This window comes from Podarcis gaigeae (genome assembly GCF_964106915.1).
Source record: "Podarcis gaigeae genome assembly, chromosome: 8".
NCBI lineage: Eukaryota > Metazoa > Chordata > Lepidosauria > Squamata > Lacertidae > Podarcis > Podarcis gaigeae.
In genome coordinates, this window is record NC_139684.1 from 67,757,327 (window position 1) to 67,779,395 (window position 22,069).

The 22,069-nt window shown below is 44.1% G+C and overlaps 1 protein-coding gene across 7 annotated transcripts in view; it reads left to right on the forward strand.

The window, feature by feature from the left end:
• Positions 1-22,069, forward strand: part of PTPRU (protein tyrosine phosphatase receptor type U) — a 369,964-nt gene that overhangs the window by 261,866 nt on the left and 86,029 nt on the right. For all 7 annotated transcript variants that reach the window (XM_083750621.1, XM_083750620.1, XM_083750615.1 and 4 more), the window contains exons 13-14: positions 2,476-2,512; positions 14,124-14,262. In XM_083750621.1, coding sequence (XP_083606747.1) covers positions 2,476-2,512; positions 14,124-14,262 — 176 coding nt within the window. The remainder of the gene's footprint in view (positions 1-2,475; positions 2,513-14,123; positions 14,263-22,069) is intronic.

Genomic DNA, 22,069 nt, shown 5'->3' on the forward strand with positions numbered 1-22,069 from the left:
ACATGGTAGAGGTTTCTAAAATTATGCACTATGTAGAGAAAGTGGATGAGAAAAAAAGTCTCTCTCCCCTCCCCCCACCTTATCCATAATACAAGAACTCAGGGTTGCCCAATTAAATTGATGAGAGCAGTTTTCAGAACAGACCAGAGAAAGTGCACAATGAACAATGCACAATTATCAGTGCTACATATGTAGTGATATTAGTTTAAAAACAGTGTTAGACAAATTCATGGAGAATGAAGCAGTATACACACCATAAATTTAAAACACCTCTCCCCTAAAAAATAAATATAAATAAATTCTGAGAATTGTAGTTTGTTAAGGGTGCTGGGAGTTATAGCTCTGTGAGGGGTAACTGCAGCTCCCAGGATTCTTTCAAGGTGTGTCTCTGTGTTTTAAATGTATGCAACCTAAGTCCATTGGAGGCTGTTAGCTAGGTAAACGAAACCTCCAGGTTCAGAAGCAGTTCCTCTAATTGCAAACTTGGGTAGTGAGTGCCAATAAGAATGGAGCCAAATGGGGCCACTCAGAATCATAAGAACATAGGAATCTGCCTTATACCAAGTCAGACCATTGATCTATCTAGCTCACTATTGTCTACACTGACTGGCAGCAGCTCTCCAGGATTTCAGGTAGGAGTTTTTCTGAACTCTATCTGGAGATGCTGGGAATTGAACCTGAGTCCTTCTGCTTGCAAGCCAGATGCTTCAGCACTGAGCTATAACCCTTACCCAGAAACTAGGTGGACATGTTGACATGCCCCAAAATGTCTTGATTTTTTTTAAAATGCTCTCTGAACAAAGAAACAAAGATGGGGAGCAGGGAGACAATATGGATTGAGTGTGCTCAGTAGTCACTAAACCTTGGAATGGCCTCCATGAACTCCTTAGTCCTAGAGAAGGGCATGGTTAGCTGCCTGGACTTCTGAACAGGAACACTGTGGCTTGGAGGCAACATTTTGTTGCATGTCTCCTTTGTGCTATTGAGCACTAATTGCTGGTAATAGCATTGTTGCATCCATGCCTTGCTTGTGGCCATCCCAAAGACATCTGACTTAGTCATTGTGGGAAGCAGGATACTGGTATATGTGGAGCGCCGGTCGAATTCTTAGAACTGTAATGACCCCAGGTTGGTAATGATTGACAGAAGCTGTTAATTTCACAGTCCAGCTGCAGGGAGAATAGAATAGCTGCCTGTGTGAGCAGGCAGGGGAGGATGTCTTGGAAAGCTTTATGCCCCAGCTGCGGTTCTTTCCAGCCTCCTCCTTATTGCTGCGGTCTGGTTCTCATGCACCCAGCATCCAAATATCCCAAATGGCACAACAAGGAATCCTAACATAGATTATGCACATTAAGGAAAATGATGCCCATTTGTTTCATTTTCATTCTTCCATCTGCAGTGATTGTGTTATTAGCATGGCATTTTGGCAGGCGGGCAGGCAATGCAGGGGGGTGCTTGAGGAATCCCACTGGGCAGGCGAGATAGAGAGGGAGGAGACAGGCAGTGCAGGAAAGAAAAGAAAAGTGAGGAACAAAATGGTTTCTCAGCTGGGCAAGTGAGATGGCTCTCTATCAACCTGAGAGGTTACCATATTCTTTCGTGTATAACACGCCTCTGTGTATAAGATGCTCCCTATTTTGGGGGACTCCAAATGAAGAAAATGGGGGGAGATTGCTCAGAGTTGTTGAGTTTTTTGGGGGGGATTGCCCATAGTTACTGAGCTTTTTATGGGGGGGGGGTGTAGCCCAGAGTAGCAACAGCCAAAAAACACCAGCCCTGGCCACAGCAACAAATAACACACCGAATAGCCACTGACTGCCTCCAGCTTGTGACCCCCAATTTTTAACATAATTTTAAATGAAAAAATGTCATCTTATGCTGTACATGGAATAGTATAGTGTATTCATTTCTATCCATAGGCCATAAATCTAAAGGAATTCAATGCTATGGAGCAAATTCCTGTGCAAGCTTTGCGTGTCCCTGCAAATGACATCATTACGATTTAAGAACCAGCTTTTAAATTGGGTATGGGGAACCTGTTTTCCTACAGATATTGTAGGGCTTCAGCTCCCATAAGCCATAACCAACATCAGGGGGGCCTTTGGGGGTACGGGTGGGCAGGGACCCAAGGGCCCCCCAAATTTTCACTGAGGGGGCTGGGGGGGCATGGCGACCTTGCACACGCCATGTTGTGTGGTGTGTGTGAGTATGTTGGTTGTAAAATGGGGTTTTTCATGTTCATATTGCTATTTATTTAAAAGAATGCATATATTGCATTCTGGTGGAATAACTGTGATGGGATGCAAGCAGGCAGAACAATATTCATTGTAAAAATACAGAGTAAGTTTGCATAAAGCTTTGACAGAGTGTTGTTTTCCCTTCCCACTTTTGAAGCAGAGTTGTTAAAAGAAAAGGAAAGAAAAACCAGGCTTCATGGATCAGTAAAACCTGACTCTCTCTTTTCTTCCCTGTTAGGAAACGAGGCTGAATTGCATCCGAATAGCCCGGAAAGGTAATCATTCTTCTTAGTGTGTTTTGCCTATATTATCCCCGTCTATTGTCAAATGGCCTTTCTGATTTGCGCCCTCTTGCTGAGTGACATGCACTAGTTTTACTTCCATAGGTTAGCGGTTTGCAACGAAGTGGTTGCCGGGGAGCCAGACAACAGTTGCAGAGCCAGCCCATGATATTTTGCTGCCTGAAATGTCCATGCCATCCTCCCTTAAGGCAGATGGAGTTATGTTGTCATCTGAGCCAGGAAATACCCAGGGTGTTGTTAGGGGATAGCTCAGGTAGGGATGGGCAAATCCGTAAACTTCGGTTTCTCTCAGTTTCTCATTTTTACAATCTTAAGTTCAGTTCTTCACATTTCCACATTCAGGGCCGGATTTAGGTTTGATGAGGCCCTAAGCTACTGAAGGTAATGGGGCCCTTTATATGTCCAGCTGTCCTTTGTCAACAACAGCAAATTGTCACAGTTTTTTGTGTTGAATATATGCAATATGGTAATTTATGGACCTAATAGGTATCATAGGAGCCTACACAACACAAAACACTGTTGCTGTATGTACCGTATTTTTCGCCCTATAGGACGCACTTTTTCCCCTCCAAAAATGAACGGGAAATGTGTGTGCGTCCTATGGGGTGAATGCAGGCTTTTGCTGAAGCCTGGAGAGCGAGAGGGGTCAGTGCGCACCGGCCCCTCTCACTCTCCAGACTTCAGGAGAGCCCCACCGCAAGCCCCACAAGCTTGGGGGACAGCGGGGAGGCGCAGTGCACCTTTCCCGCTGTCCCCCGACTTGGTTAGAAGGCTGGCGGGGGGGGGGGAAAGCCTGCTCCTCCCTGTCGCCAGTCCTGTAAATTCGGGGGACAGCGGGAGGTGCAAAAATTTTTTGGGGCCCCCAAGAGAGTGGGGCCCTAAGCTATGGTTTGTAAATCTGGCACTGTCCACATCAGTTTTCCATATTACCAAATGCACAATTCCTACATTGTGTAGAAAGGACCAACCTGTGGGCTTGTCCTCTCAAGATACGGGTTGAAGCAGAAATAATTTTCCCTTAAGCAGAATTTGGGATTTAATTTTCCAAAATGCCATCATGCTTTGCATCTGTAATTTTATTAAGCATGCACACATAGTTTGTAGGCTGCAGTTCTTAATACACATACTTGGGAGTAAGTCTCATTGAACTCAGTAGTACTTACTTCTGAGTAGACATTGGTTGCCATATGTGCTCTTTTTCCAGGACACATCCTCTTTTTCATGAGTATATAAAATGAGAGTCATCATAGCGATCCATAGTTAAAAGCAGAAGTCAGCAGATGTGCCCTCTTTTTTGCTCTTCAAAATATGGCAGCCCATAGGATTGTGGTGTAAATCAAAGTTTCACTGCACCATGGCATTTGTAGTCTTCAACCGCTGCATACACAGTCAATGTAGGTCACGCACACCTGCAGCATGAAACATAAACAGTGAGAATCCATTTGAATTCTCTGCCAAAGTTCATGGCAAAACATTCAGATAACAGATTTCACTGCAAAGTTCCTCTGCAGGAATTCTATAGAATCACTCTGTGGAGTTTTTCACACATCCCTCATCTAAGCCTAAATCACGTTTTCTCTAAAACAAATAGAAATGTAGATGCTCAGCAAATCGAGTCATTTGTGTAGATGTTTTTCTTCCCCATAGCAACATGTTCAGGGTCTAAATAGGAAATGAATTTTCTCCCTGGCATCTGGATAATCCATTGTCCTCAGCTGCTGCACAACTGAAACATTTGTTTTAGGTTAAAAACAACAAGACTGAGTAAAGAATAACGGATCTTGTAGGAGAGCAAATTTGTTGTGCCCTGGATTGGGGGCCCTTTCAACCTTGCTGACATATTTTCAAAGCTGAGAACATGAACAATTGATTTGGTCTGCCATGTGTTCTGGACATGTTTGGTATTTTATACTGGTGGCTGGCAATATTATCCAGGAAAAAAATTGTGTAGCTGGCGGTCACCACGAGTGACTCTTCTGAAATTGATCAAGGAGATATTTCTGGGTTGTTCTCTCTCTATCTCTCTCTGGATCCTGGAATTTCAGCAAATAGCCAAATGCCCAGCCTTTCACTGAGATTGAACTTCAGGGCCTCCCATGTGTTTAATAAAATTCCTTGTGCTTGGCTAATATATTTTGCTCCCTTTTGGATTCAGGGACAGAGAGGAGATGGGAGAACTAAGCCCTTAATAAAGAAAGTTAAAAATTGTAGTACAGTAAGAAATGAAAAAACGGACATAGCTATATGTGCACAAATGTAACAACCATGTATTGGTGAAAAGAAGTTACAATAAAATAGGCAGCGTATTATCACAATTGCAAAATGTGCATTTCTGCAAGGCTTACAAAGAACCACATAGCACAAGAATCATATTAAAGAACGCTCTAAGCAACTGACAAGTATCATTACACTTGCAAAGAGTATGTTTCAGCAAGGCTTACAAAAAGCAAATTATTATTATCGTATTGAAGGGTGCTCTAAGCAGCTCACAATAGGCTTCCGGATAAGGTCATGGATTGCCAAATCTTCTTCGGATGATAACACCTCAAAAGGGTTTCAAGGCCCTGATTGCAGTTTTCCAAATGGATAATACCACTGCAAAGGTCCAAAATCATAGGCAGGAATAAATCCACAATAAAGCAAGTTAAAAATTGTGTCTCAGTGAGAAGTGAAAAATGGCCACAACTACGCGTGTGCAACTGTCTGGTGCAGAATATTGAAGGACAGCAGGGATTAAAAACCATATGATGATTCTGTAGGACCGGGGTCCCGAAGCTGTGGTCCATCGACCTCCAGGGGTAGGCAAGCTTTATTCAAGTGGGTTTGCAGCTCTGCCCACATTAGGTACCCATATTGATCTTTTTCAATTGTATTTTATTGCTGATTTTATTTCATGTGTTTTACTGTGTTGCAAGTTGAGTTCTATGGAATGCGAGTTGTAATGCAATGCAATGCAGTATGAGGAATAAAAGAAGCAATAAAAATACAATTAAAAAATCACACAGCACCTGGCACAGCAAGGTGTGATGGCTGCGACAAGCAGAAAAATTGTTAAGTGGTCTGCCAAGACCACCAAAAATTCTGAAGCGGTCTTGTGGGTGGGAGTTTGGGAACCATTGGTTTAGGGAAAGGGTGGAGACTCTGTTTGGGATCAAGGGCCACATTCCCATCTGGGAGCCAGTTCCCAACAGCAAAAGGCTCTCCCCCTATAAATTATGATGCTGAGATGAAGATAGCTGCTGATGCTGGTGGTGATGATGGTGGAGGAACAGGAGTAGACTGTGCCTATAGTTCTGTAAAGAGGTATTGACTATTAAACCTGAAATATACTCGGAGTTGAGAGTGGATTTCATGCTCTTTATTCAGCTCATAGTGGTGAGGAGGAATGGGAGTTCCCCCAGAATGTCTGCTTTATATACATTATTTACACAATGGGCCCCACGTGATTGGCTAATTCCAGGATTCTCCTGTAGGCCAATCAGGTTGCGGATTCACTTCCACCTGGAGCTGGATTGGGTGGCTCCTGTGGACCAATCAGACTGTTGCATTCTGAATCCTATTGTTCTAGGACCAGTCAGACTGCTGCATTCTGAATCCTATTGTTCTAGGACCAATCAGACTGCTGCATTTTGGATCCTATTCAACTCAGTACATAACAAAACTACTCTGAGAATTGTAGCTTTGTAAAAGGAACAGCGGCTTCTTAACAACTCCCAGCACTCTTAACAAACTACAGCTCCCAGGATTTTGGGGGGAAGCCATGACTGTTTGTAGTGGTCTAATGCTGCTTTAAATACATGGTGTGAATGTGGCCAGTGTTTGAGTGCTTCTCCTTGATTAGCTGAGAGTGCTTCTCCAAGTCTCCTTTGTTATTATGATTAATGAAAAGTGGTCCTGGAAATCTTCCTTATAGTCATTTGCAATAATACAAAATTTGTTTTATTCAATATAGCTTTCTTTGAAAATTTCAAAAGAAGCTCCTTCTCGACCCCCACCCCCAAATGCAGAATAAATTTCCAGCAGCGTACAATTTGGGATTGCTAAAATTGCTGGGTGAGGATAATGGGACTCATTTTCTTGGGGGGACTGTAACTTTGGGTTGCATGCAGTGTTAGCCCTACTCATAAGAGACCCACTGAAATGAATAGACATGACTATCTTACGTCCATTGATTTAAATGGGTTTACTCTGAGTAGAATTTAGCAGGCCATGGCCCTTAGTCTTGGGACATTTCCCCTGCTCCTTTTAAAACTGTTGCAGGTGTTTTATTGTGTTTGGCAACTTTTTATCCTGCATTTTAAATCAATCTGTTGTCAATGACAGACCACATTGGGACTTATAAATGTGCACAGGGTGGTACTTCAAGGCTACAGCCCTCTTGCTAATTTCTCTTTATGGTTCACAACACAGCAACTGGGCAGATGGAGGTTCCTCTGTGGGATTGGAGGAGAAGGAGGCCTTCCACGCCTCTTTCTGTGTTTGTCTGTAATCATGTCCTGTCCTGTCCATTGATCTGTTAAATTGGGATAGCAGAGCATCTTTTTTAAACCGAGTAAATGATATGTGTGTGGAGCACGGGATGGCATTTTCTGGAATGCAGAACCAGAGCTACCTGGAGTTATGCACATGAATCAAACTGGCAGAGGCTTGCTGGGAGCAAATGTACTGTGGAAGTCACACGAGCATACACACAGTATTAGTTTCAGCTTAGTTTATTGGGCAACCAAGAAAGCTTGACTCCTTCCTTCAGCTACAAGCACGGGAAAAACAATACCAGGATACAAAATACAATATAAAGCAACAGTAAATCCAGATACCGATCATTATCAGCCTGTCTGTTGAAGGCTTGAATCTCTATGAAAGATCCCTCTTGGAAGTTCCTGGGCCTGGACAACATATCACCATGAGATCACCCAGATTGGCTTCCATTGATTCCACAGAGTCAAAGAAGGGACTTGTGCCAAGGGTCAACACTGATGCAGCTTGCTTCAAAGGTGCTTTGGACATTATGAAGCATGCTTCATAATGCTCGCTGCAATGCACAAGCAGTATCATGACCTCCAAATGTTTGCCCCTTCCTTAGATTGCAATCCCCTTTCATCCTGCCTCTGGACCACCCGCTCCTGACCTTCAGGCCCCTTTCTATCACCTTTCATGCTAGTCCGAAGAAGGGAGGAATGTTTCTTTCATCCGCTCCTCACTCTCATCTCTGATGCTTGGCATGCTGCCATGGCTATGTGTCGGGTGCAAGGAGCAGGGGCATTGCCAGGCACATAAAGTAGGGGAGGCATAGAGCACTCACACAAATTTGAATATATGAATTCAGGCTGCTTGGGGGGGATGACAAATTCCAGCTACAGTGGTACCTCTGGATACAAACAGGATCCATTCCGGAGCCCCATTCGCATCCTGAAGTGAATGCAACCTGCGTCTGCGCGTGCACGGGTCGTGATTCACCTCTTCTGCACATGTGTGTGACATCATTTTGACCATCTGCACCTGCGCAAGTGGTGAAACCCAGAAGTAACATGTTCCGTTACTTCAGGGTCACCATGGAGCGCAACCCAGAAATGCTCAACCAGGATTTACTCCACCCCACCCACAATCTATTGGTAATAACTGTTAGTTATGTGCATATTAAAACTCAAACAAGTGCTTCTGGGCACTTTAAGATGGTGGGCAGTTAGTTTTTCACCAGCACTGTGCCAATGGCCCATCAAGTCCAGCATGCTGTTCTCACAGTGGCTGGATTCAAGCACAAGAGCGATCTTCACGTCCTGTGGTTTCCAGAAATGGGAACATATTTCTTCTTCTTATTGCTGCTCCTCCTTCCTACTACTAACATAAGGGGGAGGGACAAAACACTTTCCACTCCAATCCCCATGGCTATCCCTGAACAATGGCCCTAGCCAGGAGCCAGGTGCGCCATGTGGTGAGGACCAAGGGGTCTTCAGCCTCCCCTAATTTTTCAAGGAGGGGGTTGGGTTCCTCACAAATCATGTGGCCCTGCCTGATGTCACACAGGGAGGAGGCCAAGCACTGACATTGTGGCAGCGGCATACCTGCGTGTCCTGGCCCAGTGCTAGGTGGGGATGGCGACGTGTCACATGACATGTAACATGATGCATCATGTGATGTGCCCCTGCAATGTGAGGGGCAAGTCAGCACCCTTGCCAGGAGCCCTGGGAACTGTAACCTTCCCAGTGCTACTGCCATGTGATAATAACAATGAGAAAGCCACAACACTTAGTGTTCCTTGGACACAGTGTGCCAGCAGAACAAAAGCGGCAAGAGAGGCATGCGTGGCTCTTTGGGAGGAGGCAGGTGAGTGGGTGAAAGTGAGGGCTGTTGGGACTTTCAAAGACAGGTTGCAGGAGGGATTGGACGACACCATGCTGTCAAAGAAATCTTAGGGGGAACACCAGTATCTAAAACAGCTTTGAATTGGCTTTCGGGTTGTCGGGGAGAATGAGCTACTTTCTGATTTCAGGGAGAATAATCTTGTGCTCCTCTCCCCTCAAGCCTGACTAGGGGAAGGTCACCCATCACTGAAGTTAAAGCCTTAGCAATGGAGGAGGGTAAGCAGGAGTGACAGGGTTTTAATGAAGAGCTGAAAACTGCCAAGGTCCACAGATGCAACAGCACAGACAGATCACCAGGGAATGGAATGAGCACTGTCAGAACCCAAAGCATGTTCTGTAGTGCTTTTTGCATGACATTATTGCTCGACTCTTAAAAATGCAGGGGAACTTCAAGCCAAGGGGCCTAACACAGCTCTCTGGGCTTCTCTATCCAGCTGTTGGGCCTTCTTCTCTGGAGACTTCACTTCTCACCAGCCTTGTTCTAAGGAATGCCAGGAGGCAGCGAATTTTGTCCTGTCAACGCTGTTTCCATTCAGCTGCAGTTTAGTTTCTTTCCACTGAAACTTACATAACTCATTGTGCTACCTGCTATGGTTAAAACAAGCACAAATTAATTACGTACTTAGTTACAATGCATTTCAATGGGGAGGAAATGTCAAAAGACAATTCGGAAAACAACGTAATTCTTTATGTGAAGTTTGTGGATTAAAATAACAACAATGGTGCATGATGCTAATATGTCCTTGCGTGATTTGCATTCTGGACATTGGACAAACATGCAAATTGCAGCAATTTCTGTTCCAATTTCCATTTCTGATGGAATTCTCTGACAATTCTACTCTGCTCTTTCCTCAAGTGCTTTTGCCTGGCTGGAATAGGCCTCCCCTCTTGCCTGGTTGGTGAGATTTGTGTGTAGAAAGCTCTGACTCCTGCATAGCTGAAATGTAGACTTTTGTGCAAAACTAAGAATCACATATGTCACCCCACCCACTTTATTCCTCCGTCCCCAGCCTCTACTGGCATGTGCCCCCCAGAAGTTTACACATAAAAGAATGTGGCCCTCAGGCTTGAACCCCCCCATTTTAAAACAACTTTTGCTTTCTTCATTTGATGTCTCACCCATGTTAATATGTTTTGGGGCAGCTGGATTTCTATTTAATCATGAAAGGATCTCTAAAAATTTGTGTAACAGGGAAAATTTGCCCCAACTATAGCTTGGTCAGTTATTTGGGTAGGTGTGATGGATGGATGGATGGATGGATGGATGGATGGATGGATGGGGGAAGCGAGTACAGTGGTACCTCGGGTTACATACACTTCAGGTTACATACGCTTCAGGTTACAGACTCCGCTAACCCAGAAATAGTGCTTCAGGTTAAGAACTTTGCTTCAGGATGAGAACAGAAATCGTGCTCCGATGGCACGGCAGCAGCAGGAGGCCCCATTAGCTAAAGTGGTGCTTCAGGTTAAGAACAGTTTCAGGTTAAGAACGGACCTCCGGAACGAATTAAGTACTTAACCCGAGGTACCACTGTACATGGCATGTCTTGTATATGTTTGATTGGATAATTTTTCTTTAAATCAAGTCACTAAGCAAAATCATTTTGGTGTTGTTGTTTTTTAAAACCCCTCCCCCCCCCACACGAAACAAAACACCATGTGGGATTAGATTGGATTGTTTGCTAGAACATTAAACAGGCATTGTGCATGCTTCGCTGAAGATGTGCCTTGAGCGGCCATGAAACTCTGCCCAGCCTTTTCCGGGCAGAGCCATAGGAAGGACACCCACGCCTCTTTGTGGCTTGGTCTCGGTCATGTTCCACTCAGCTGGGTAACCAGCATACTGCAGGGCGTGGCTGGCCTCACATGTGCTCAGGGGGGCGGGATAGTTCTCGCTTTTAATTGTAGAGGCCACAAAGACAGACGGGACTCTCAGCTTTCCACAAGGGCAGCTCAAGGTGCAAGGGTCTGTTCCCAACTATTGAGCCGTAATATCAGCCTCTTTTGTTATAAAGCAGCTTTCAGGTGGTCTCAAGGAGATTATTGCTTATCAATGCATTTGCAGATTCTTATCAGGGCAATACTTATTTACTTATTTTATTCACCAATTTTCTCTGCTGCCCAAAGGGGCACAGGATGACAAACAGCCAAAACCAAAGACATAATATTTGCAGCGTTTAAAACCATTTTAAAACCCACTAAAACATTTCAAAACAGTTTAAGGACAGATTGAAACATTTAAGACATTTAAAATAGTGAGCAATGGGTGGGGTGGAGTTGCAGAATAATAAAATCATAGAATCACAGAATCTAGTCTGTAGGTCTAGTCCAACCCCCCTGAAATGAATGAAACTCAATTAAAGCATCTCCTCTGCTTAAAAATTTCAAATGAAGGAGAGTCTACAAGCTTCGGGGGGGGGGGGGGATGAGAAAAGCTCCTGCCTGAAACCCTGGAGTGATGCTGCCAGTCAGTGTTGACAGTACCAATCTAGATGGACCAATGATCTGACTCAGTATAAGACAGTTTCCTATGTTCCTTCAGTTCTGTGCCATATGTACCAGAACTATCAATTGATGAATTATCGAAAGTGTTTCAAGTACCTTGGCCTTCATGGTACATAGGAACTTCTGGATCAAACCAAAAGCCCCCAATGCTCTTTCCTGCGCCACCTGCCCACATTTTTCCAGGAAATCCACAAATCTGATGGTTTATCCATCTAGCTCATTACTGTCTACTTTGACAGGCAACAGCTCTCCAGAATTTTAGGAAGAAGGTTTTTCTCATCACATACTAGGATGACAGGAATGGGGGATAGGGCCTTTTCTATACTGACTCCATGCCTCTAGAATTCACTGGCAGTGGGATCATTACAGGGCTTTAAGAGTGCCTTTAATACTCTTTTGCTTCACTCTGTTTTTCCATGAGTTTGGTTTTATGTTGTTGCTTTGCAGTATAGCTGATGGCTCCATATTGTATTTTGTACTGGGCTTTTTGTACTCTTGGGACTGGAGGGAAATTTTAAAACTGCATGCCCTGTTCCATGTAATACCAAATATTTATACTACAGTATATAAGAATACTAAATAACTGATTGGACAGAATATTTAGCAGCCCTTTCCAAATACTAAAACATACACAAAACCACTTTCCATTTGAGATCTTCCAATTCTATAAATATATGCAGTCTATTCCTTGACCTGAGCTTTTTTGTTCCTTCTTCACAAACTCTGTCTGTCGATCCGTTCTTTCTTCTTAAATAAAGCTGTTCTTTTGACAGTATTGAGTTGCTCTCATAATTTCCTTAAAAATCCATTCTCTTTGGCCTTTGGGTTTTTTCCCCCAAGCTCTCATGTACATTATCCTGGAGATTGTTATAATATAGAAAACTTGAGTTTGATTCTTTGGTTTAAATGACCTTTTATATATCTCAGTAAAAAGAACAAAAGATCCAGTGGAAACTGATACGCAGAAATATCTTTCAGTAGGGTTACCACCATCCATCAGGAGTTTTAATTATTGCAGGAGTTTATTGTGTATTTTGAGATTGTGGCTGCATTGTATTTTGCCTTGTGAGTTTTCTTGGGAGGGCATAAAATGCTGAAAAAGAATTTTGAATAAATAAATAAACCCGTCTCAGATGCTGTCCTGAGCCATCCACTAGCAGACACTCCAAGTGTTCCTATTTTACAGGGATGTCTCTGTTTTAGAGATGCCGTCCCGGTTTCTGATTTGATCCTAGAATGCCCCTCTTTTCTTTAGGACATCCCTATTTTCACTGGAGAAATATTGGAGGGTATGGGGTTATCTAACCCCCAAACTGTCTGAAGGCAGCCCTGCATAGTGAAGTTTTTGTTGTTTGATGTTTTATCACTATTTATTTATTTATATTCGGTTGGGAGCCACCCAGAGTGGCTGGAGAAACTGAGCCAGATGGGTGGGATGATGATAATGTTTTTATATGTTGGAAACTACCTAGAGTGGCTGGGGCAACCCAGTAAGATGTGTGAGGAAAAACAGTAAAATCATCTTTACGGAATGGGATTTCCCTATTTTCACTGGAGAAATGTTGGAGGGTATGCACTAGTGCCATGATTTCTTTAAATAAATGGCATGTAGCATGGAACATTTCCCTTTTGTCAGTCTCCAATCTCCCTCTATGTAGGGATCAGATGGGATTACCATGAGGAATTATAGAATATACATCAAGCCATCGTGTCCACGATGAAGACATTGTGTTGACTGGGTTTGATATATTGACGATAATTTCTGATTAAATCCCATAAGATTCTACATTCATGCCCTTTCCCCTCTGTTGCCCATTTCTCTCTCTTCATAAGTCACGTACACAGCAGTTGCTTCGCCAGGCAGGCTTCCTGGGCCATAAAGATAGTAGGCAAGTTTCTTTGATGTAGTTTCTTATATATAATCTTAAAATGTTAATCTTGGAGCCAGGAAACAGATCTCACATGAAGGTGGTAGTGATCTGGTCTTTCTGGCCATCCTTCTTATCATGTTTATTTCTCACCTCTGGGGTTGCCAGATGCACCCCTTTGTAGTTCTCAACTTATTTACCACCCCTTTGTAGTTCTCAATTTATTTACCCCCAAAATGTATGCATGCTAATTAGTGTTGTAGTGTAACTTTTTCCCCATGTGGGGTTTGATGAAATGCTCAGAGGAAATATGATTGGCTCTTACGAGCACTGTGTAAAAGATTCTTTTGCTAATAAAATGGCCTGGCGAGGGGTGTGGTGGACACACTTTCTCCGAGAGCCTTGCTGGTCAAAGCCTTGTTTCTTGCTTTTAATCAGGGTACAGTCCTTCCTTTACTTTGCGAACGCAACACCTCTAGTCAGCTTCTTTGAGTGATTGGCTCCTGGTTTTAGTGCTGTGGCAGGAGTGGAGAACATTTGACCTTCCAGGTGATGCTAAACTACAACTCCCATTAGCCCTTGCAAGTATGGTCAGTGGTCATGAATGAATGAGAGCCAAAGGTTCTCCATACCTGTGTTCTAGGAAAAGAAGCATGTTTGAAATTCTCTTTTGGATTTCAATGCCATTTTGTTCAGCCACTTTTAAAAATATTTTGTGGGAAGGGGTTGAGAAGACCTCATCAGCTAAAGAATGGAGCTTCCACACATATTTCATATGCAGGAGAAAGGAGATGGTTCTACATATACCACTACAACAGGCCAGAGCTATTTTCTTTTTATCCCCTGCAGCTGCCTGCAAAGAGAGCAAGCGTCCCCTGGAAGTGTCCCAGCACTCGGAGGAAATGGGCCTCATCCTGGGCATTTGCGCCGGAGGACTGGTGGTGCTGATCATCCTCCTGGGGGCCATCATTGTCGTCATACGGAAAGGGTAAGGAAATGTTTTCCCCTTCTGCCTTCGCCATCGCTGCTTCTCAGGTTGCAAAGCTCAATTCACCTCGTTTGGAGCCCAGCAGCCTTGGTCTGGCGGATGAAGAGAAAAGTCTTGGAGGAAGGAGAGGCAGGGAGGGCATCAGCAGTAGCCAGCCAGAGTCTCAGGCCATTCACCTGTGTCCCTCCCTTATCCTAGTGAGCCATTGTTCTAACCTAGAAGAATCTTCCTCCTTCCTCTAGGCCCCAAAACCAGGGACCTTTGGGTGAGGGGGCACAAAACAACCAAGGGATCATGGCAGATCAGACAGGACAGACATGCAAGAAGCCTAATAGCAGGTGTGGACAGTCACACCTCAGCCTAATTTCAAAGGCCCCCTGCAAGCGATCAGTTTTGAAAAGGGCAATTTGTCTTTCCCCAACAGTCCACCCACTGCCAGCATTCTACACCCATCAGAAGTGTGCTAAGGGAATGCAGCCCTGGACAGAAAAAAAGAGGTCCCCCACCCACCATAAGTCTTTTAGGGTGTCATGGTTCCTATGTTCATTTTGCTAGGCAGGACTCAGTCTGTAGAGCATGAGACTCTTGATCTCAAGATTGTGGGTTCGAGCCCCACATTGTGCAAAAGATTTCTGCATCGCAGGGGACCTGATGTCCCTTGTGGTTCCTTCCAATTCTGTGTTTCTAAACTGGTTTCAGCAGGGATTAAGGATGAATTTATCAGCATGGACTGCATGCAATAAACAAAAGACAAACTTTTAACATCCAGTGGCTAAAAGCTGGGTATTAATGTTTAACAACAACAAAAACAACAACAGGCAACTATTTATATTAAACACATTTCAAACTGTTTTATATTTTGAAAATGTCTCAGCAGTGTACGGTCTAAAACGATCTATTTTATTTAAAGTTGTATATTGCCTGGTATATGATATGGCAGTATAGAAATACTGTTACGAATGAGCTGAAACAAAAACACAAGCTGAAAACAGTAAAGCAGCAGAATGGAACATAAAAGCATCTAAAAGTGAATAAAACAGAATATCAGAGGATTCAAAAACATGAAGCAGGATGCAGTCTGATGGGTCAGGGGAAACCTGTGGAAAAAGACAAGGTTTGAAGCAACTGATGGCAGAGGGGAGGGTATTCCACAGCACGGGTGTGGCAAGGATACCAGCCTTAATATTCTGTAGGGTGCAGAGGAGCAAGTAGAATTTCCCCTTGTCACACACCTGATATTTTTCACCTTCATTGTTATCATTATATTTTTCTTTGTTATTCATATTTTATTTTTGGGGGAAAAGAAATAATCAGGAAAGAAGAACACAAGTAGAATCCCCCCATATATTCTATGCAATCTTAGAGGTCTGTAGAGGGACAGGTAATCTTTCAGGTAACCTGATCCAGAGTGGTTCATGGCGTATTACTTTAACAAGGCCGAGGTCTGATTCCCAACTTGCCTATTCAGAGGAATCTAGGTTCAGGTAGCCCCAGATCACTACAGGTTGGGTTGAGGGCTCAGAGCTATCTGAGGTTGTCAAGGGATGGGGCTTTGGGCAGTGAGGAGAGACTGGTACAAGGGAGTTGCTGAGAAACTGTGAAAAAGAGAGATCTATTGGGTGGTTCGAATCCCTGCGGCGGGGTGCGCTCCCGCTGCTCGGTCCCAGCGCCTGCCAACCTAGCAGTTCGAAAGCACCTCCGGGTGCAAGTAGATAAATAGGGACCGCTTACCAGCGGGAAGGTAAACGGCGTTTCCGTGTGCGGCTCTGGCTCGCCAGATGCAGCTTTGTCACGCTGGCCACGTGACCCGGAAGTGTCTCCGGACAGCGCTGGCCCCTGGCCTCTTAAGTGAGATGGGCGCACAACCCCAGAGTCTGTCAAGAGTGGCCCGTACGGGCAGGGGTACCTTTACCTTTTTATTGGGTGGCTGCATCCTTGTGGAAGAAGATGGCTTTCTCACCTGGCTTTTCATTCTCCCCACTGCCAGGCCTCAGCTTTTTCCTGTTCCTGGTCCCTGAAGGATCTGATCCTGTGTGATTGTGTTCCTTCCTGAGTGGCTTCCCTTGCGTGCAGGGAAGCTGTTTTCTCTCTCTCTTTTTTTTAAAAAAATATTTTTTATTGGTTTTTGTCACATTTTTATACATTTTAACTTAACCATCTCAAACATTAAAACAACAAGGTTCTTTTGAACCTTCAGCCCTCTTTCCCTTCCTCCATGGGTTCCATATTCAAGACTGAATTTACTGCATCTTTTACTGTTATCCATCTGTTATATATCCATAATTATCATAGTTAATTCCACATTACATCCCAGCCAATGATTTTAATTGTTTACAGTGGTCTTTTAAATAAATTAAAAGTTTACTCCAGTCTTTTAAAAATACTTGATCTTCCTGGTTTCAGATCTTCCTCGTCAGTTTCGCCATCACTGCATACTCCATCAGTTTCGTCTGCCATTCTTCTTTTATTGGTACTTTCCCTTCCTTCCATCTTTGGGCTAGTAGCATTCTCGCTGTGTTGTTGCATACATAAAAAGTCTTTTATCCTCTTTTGGTATCTCTTCACCTATTACACCTAACAGAAAAGCTTCTGTTTTTTAAACAAATGTCTTTCTAAACAGTTTCTTTAATTCATATATCGGGGAAGCTGTTCTCAAAGCAGCAGCGCCATGCAAGATCAGATCCTCCTGCTTAACAGCTGTGAAGCATAAGGGTCAGATCCTGCACAGTGTTCTTGCACCCCAAATGCACTTATAAAACTCTTTTTGAAAACTCTTAGCCCCACTCCTGAACTGGACAGGGTGGTTGGCTCCTTGTTTGGCACAGGGTGACGAGGCCACAGTGTGGGATCTCGTGGTGGAGGCTGGGCTACAAATGCCAGTCAATCAATCACTTTACCCAGAAGTTTAGAACTGTGTGCAGCAGAAAGAGGGAGACCCGTGTGAGCTTTTTTGCTTGGTCCCAGCAGAGCGGTCCTCAGCTTGGCTTCCAGTGGCAACACCATGCCGCTGTCATTGCTACAACCCAGGTTGCTAATGGGCTGGACAGCTCCTCAGCACAGATCCCGCAGAGTCCTCTGAGCTTCAGAGCTAAGGCTGGCAGGGGGCAAGGAAGCAGGTCAGCAATGCCTGCTTTGTGTTCCGTCTATATTTCATGAGTTCCCATTCTGCCTGGGTAGGCACGATCCCTCTGCCCTTTCAGGAACATTAAGTCCCCGACAAAGGAGTTGGTTTTCCCCCAAGCAGCCCACCGGGGAATGACAAGAGTCAGCAAGGCGCAACAGGTCAGGCCAGCAGGAATCGCAGAGGTTGGACAGAGTCACACGCTCATGAGTCTCTGGTGGATTGGCTGCATGCTATCCACCTCACACATCTTCTGCCTTTGCACTGCATGCTGCTCACTGCTTGACAGTTTGTGGCTTGGAAGTGGATCGAATTGGGGGCCACCGTGAAACTTTTTGCCTTCAAAACAAAATTGGGCGTCTTCCAGGGAGAGAAAGAAAAAGCGGGGTGTGGGGTGGGGAATGGGAATCTGGATTGGAGTCCTGAGCTAAAGATCATATGGATGCCCAGAGGCAGGATTTGTGATGTTCTCACAACCCTCATCCTTCTGTACAAACATACATGCTGGCTTGAATTAACCCATAGCTGCTTCTTTATGTTACACTTTCCCCTTCCAGACTGGGGTTTTGTCGCAGGTATGTATATGCTGCATCATGTTATTGGTGCAATAATAGTGCATTATTAGTGCAATAGTGGAATAGTGTTGGGTGTATTCTGCTTTAGTTTTTTGTTTTGCTTTTTAAAAATACACATTTTTCAAATATAACAACAATAGTAATAATAATATTTTTTTATTTGTATCCCGCCCTCCCCAGACGGAGCTCAGAGAGGCTAACATCATATAAATAATACAGTGTACATAAAAACAAGCCATCAGTCAATTAAAATGCATCCCAAAATTAAGTCAAATAAATTACAATTAAAGTTAAAACTGGACAAATGGCAATCCTCAGGTTAAAATATTGCACACATCTTACAGTTCTTTTTTAATCACCTCATTTAGTTTTTTCCCCCTGTGATGCTTCTCCAATGCTACCCCATGATTGCTGTCCAACAGCAACAACCACAAAATAAATAAAGCAGAACATTTGTGGTATAATCTATAACAGCTTGTGCACTGAGTGGAAATGGAGCAGTGTGACTGCCCCAAAACCTTTGCAGGCACAAACAGTATTGAAAATGGGGTTGCGCATGACTACCCTGGTGAACACAAATAATAATGAATGCACCATAGAAAAGGATGTTTGAATGCAGCCTAAGTCCTGTTGACACCATACATTTAAAGTCATGGCTTCCGCCCAAGAATTCTGGGAACTCTAGTGTGCTAAGACCCATATTCCCTGCACAGAGCTACAACTCCCAAAGTTTCCAGTGAAGAGGGATTGATTGTTCAACCACTTTAGTATTTGTAGCTCTGGGAGGGGAATGGGGTCTCCTAACAACTCCCAGCATCCTTAACAAACTACCCTTCCCAGGGTGCTTTGGGAGAAGCCATGATTGTTTTAAGTGGTATTCTAGTGTTTTCAATGTATGGTGTGAATGTAGCCTAGGTCTGTAGCATAGGAATGTCTTGAGATAAATGGGGGAAACAGATTTACGTGTTGGTAGTTGGTGCTGAAGGTGGTTTCTGACTAATGCTGCAGTCAGATTACAGTCTTACAGAAGGGCACAAATCCTGGATGTCATTTAATTTATCCTGGCAAAGAACAATCAAGTCCTGTTAATGTGCTGGGATGTTCTGCCAACTTGTTGTGAAGCATTTTTTTGCGCCAATCTTTCAGATTCCAGAACCGTGCCGCTATTTGACTGTAACATAAATGGCTCTGCAAAGGATGACATGCCAAGCAGTGTTGAGCTTAAAGAATTCAGTGTCTGAAGTGGATTTGTTTAACCTTGTGCGACAGGGAGGGGGAAGAGGAGGGAGGTCTGTCTTCTTTCACCTGGGCTCTGTGCCGTGCCAGCTCACGCAGCGTCTTGGCAGACATGAAATGCCAGCTCCGTAGGGGTCCTCATATCAGTTGAGGGGCCCTCATATCAACCGAGGAGAGCTTCAGTTCATTTTAGGATTTCTTTTTAATATTAGTTATGTAAGGCTATGCACACATTAGCGGCTTAAAGCACAGTTTCCCTACTGCTGCTATTCAAGATGCATTTGCACATTGCAGTACATCCCAGAGAGTGAGTCTTCATCCAATGTGCGTCATGTCCCCCCCCCCCCATAAATTTTTATTATTTTCTCAACACAGTTTCATAACATACATCAAATCACATCTATACTTCTAGCTCTGCTGAGCTTATGACTTCCCTCCTTCAACAGGTATCCCTTGTTTCTTTAAATCACGTATCTTAAATACTAAATATCTTATTTATTACATTGTAGGAGTTATTTCAGTCCTGCCAGTGTTTTTAAAGTTTTACAATTATCCTTTAAATACACCATAAATTTACTCCAACTTTCTATGAATCTCTGGTCGTCCTGGTCCTGAATCTTACTGGTCAGCTTGGCTAATTCCACATAGTTAATCATTTTTGCCTCCCAATCCCAATGTGCGCCATGTCTTGGGTCTCCCTGCACCTGTTACTCCCCACAAGAATACCATTCATAAAGTTGTTGTTTGTGTGTATACACAATGGCTGTCTCAAATGTACACAGGTAAAGGTAAAGGGACCCCTGACCATTAGGTCCAGTTGTGGCCAACTCTGGGGTTGCGGTGCTCATCTCGCTTTATTGGCAGAGGGAGTCGGCATACAGCTTCCGGGTCATATGGCCAGCATGACTAAGCCGCTTCTGGCAAACCAAAGCAGCACACGGAAACGACGTTTACCTTCCCACCAGAGCGGTACCTATTTATCTACTTGTACTTTGACGTGCTTTCAAACTGCTAGGTTGGCAGGAGCAGGGACCAAGCAATGGGAGCTCACCCGGTTGTGGGGATTTGAACCACTGACCTTCTGATCAGCAAGTCCTAGGCTCTGTGGTTTAACCCACAGCGCCACCCGCGTACCCTTGTACACCCGCATCTCAAATGTACATACCTCAGCTTAATGGCGAAGTGAATGTGCCTTACATTTTCAATTCAGGTAGATCCTGGCTTGAGGGTGGTGGAAAACTTATTAAATGGCAGTCTTTCTAAAAAAGCAAACAAACTACAGGATATGGATTGTGGATAACCTCCCGTGCACATGGATTCAAACAACAGCAGTGGGTATGCACTAGGGCCAAGGTAAATGGTAGTGTGTACACAGCTGAATACAGTGTTCTCCAACTTTGGTTTCTCAAATGCTCTTGGTCTACAGTTCCCATCATCCCTCACCTTTGGCTAAGCTGGCTGAGGATGATGGGAGTTGTCGTCCAGCAACGCCTGAGGAACCAAGGTTGAAAGTCACAGATCAGATACAACACAATTAGGGACAAGCTAGGTATCAGTGCTCAGTGCCTTTAGGCAGCTACTGGGACCACAATTACTTGGCAGAGCTTACTGGTGCTGGTACCTGCCCAGTCATAGGTCTATGGCAGCAGAGGTGGGCAGCCACTTAAATTTCCCACAGTGCCCATGAACAGCACTCACCAGACATTATGGATGATGGTTGGAAATGAAAAGAGTCAGCCAATGCTGCCATTGTTGGGTGAACCTATCGTCAGGGTCCACCAATGGAGGAGGGAACCTAACAGAGGGCACTGCTGACCTTCCCCATGCCAGTCATAATTTGGGATGCAGCATATCACTCTTGGTCTTTCATTCTGCATGCAACTCCCCCCCCAAAAAACAAACAAACAAAAACAAACCCAACAACAATTGAAAGGACATATGTGGATAATAATAGAAAGAGTGGCAGGATCTGTGGATCCAAGGGATTCCTACCTCAGCTTTTCAGTGAAACCCACTGAGCAGTATAAAAATCACAGATTCAGGCAGTCAGAACAGACTGCAGTGTTATAAGCCCTGCATTACAGGGCTCCCTTTTTATTTATTTATTGTTACATTGCTAGGGTTTTCCCCGACTACTACAGAGATGGGGGCAAGCTGTCTTCACTGCTGCCTCCACTTCCTAGCAAATCACCCCATCATGCTGCATAATTTAAGAAGCTAGCTACCAGTTCATTGTGTTATCTGTGCTGTTTTTAATAGTTGCTTTCATTTTGGAAACCAGATTTGGAAGCAAGCTTGTGGCTTATATTGAGTCAGAACATTTGTCCATCTAGCTCAGCCCAGGGACAGTCAACTGGGCGACTTCCAAATGTTGTTGGACTAAAGTTCCCATCAGCCCTGCCAGCATGGTCAATGGTCAGGGATAATGGGAGTTGAAGCCCAACAATTTATGGAGCCTACCACTTTGGGTGCTCATGGTCTACACTGACTAGCAGCAGGTTTCAGACAGGGGACAGTCACAACCCTACTTGGAGATAGTGGGAATTGAACTTGTGACCTTCTGTATGCAAAGCAGATGTTCTACCACTGAGCTATGGCCACATGGGTTGCTGAGGAGGAATAAGATTACAAAGTCTTGTGTCTTGTGAAGAGGAGAACTCTGACTGTGTGTTCTGGAGAAATTGGAAATGGTTTATTTCTTCAATTATCAGCTTCATAAAGGATTAAAATGCAGGTGGTTGGTGGGAGGGAATCAAGCCTTTAAAAAGACTCCTGGGAGATTCTTAGATTGGGTAGATTTCCTCAAAATATTAAAGACACTCCTGTAGAGCCCTTATTCACATTCCTCAGTCTCTGCACAGAGCAGATCAGCTGT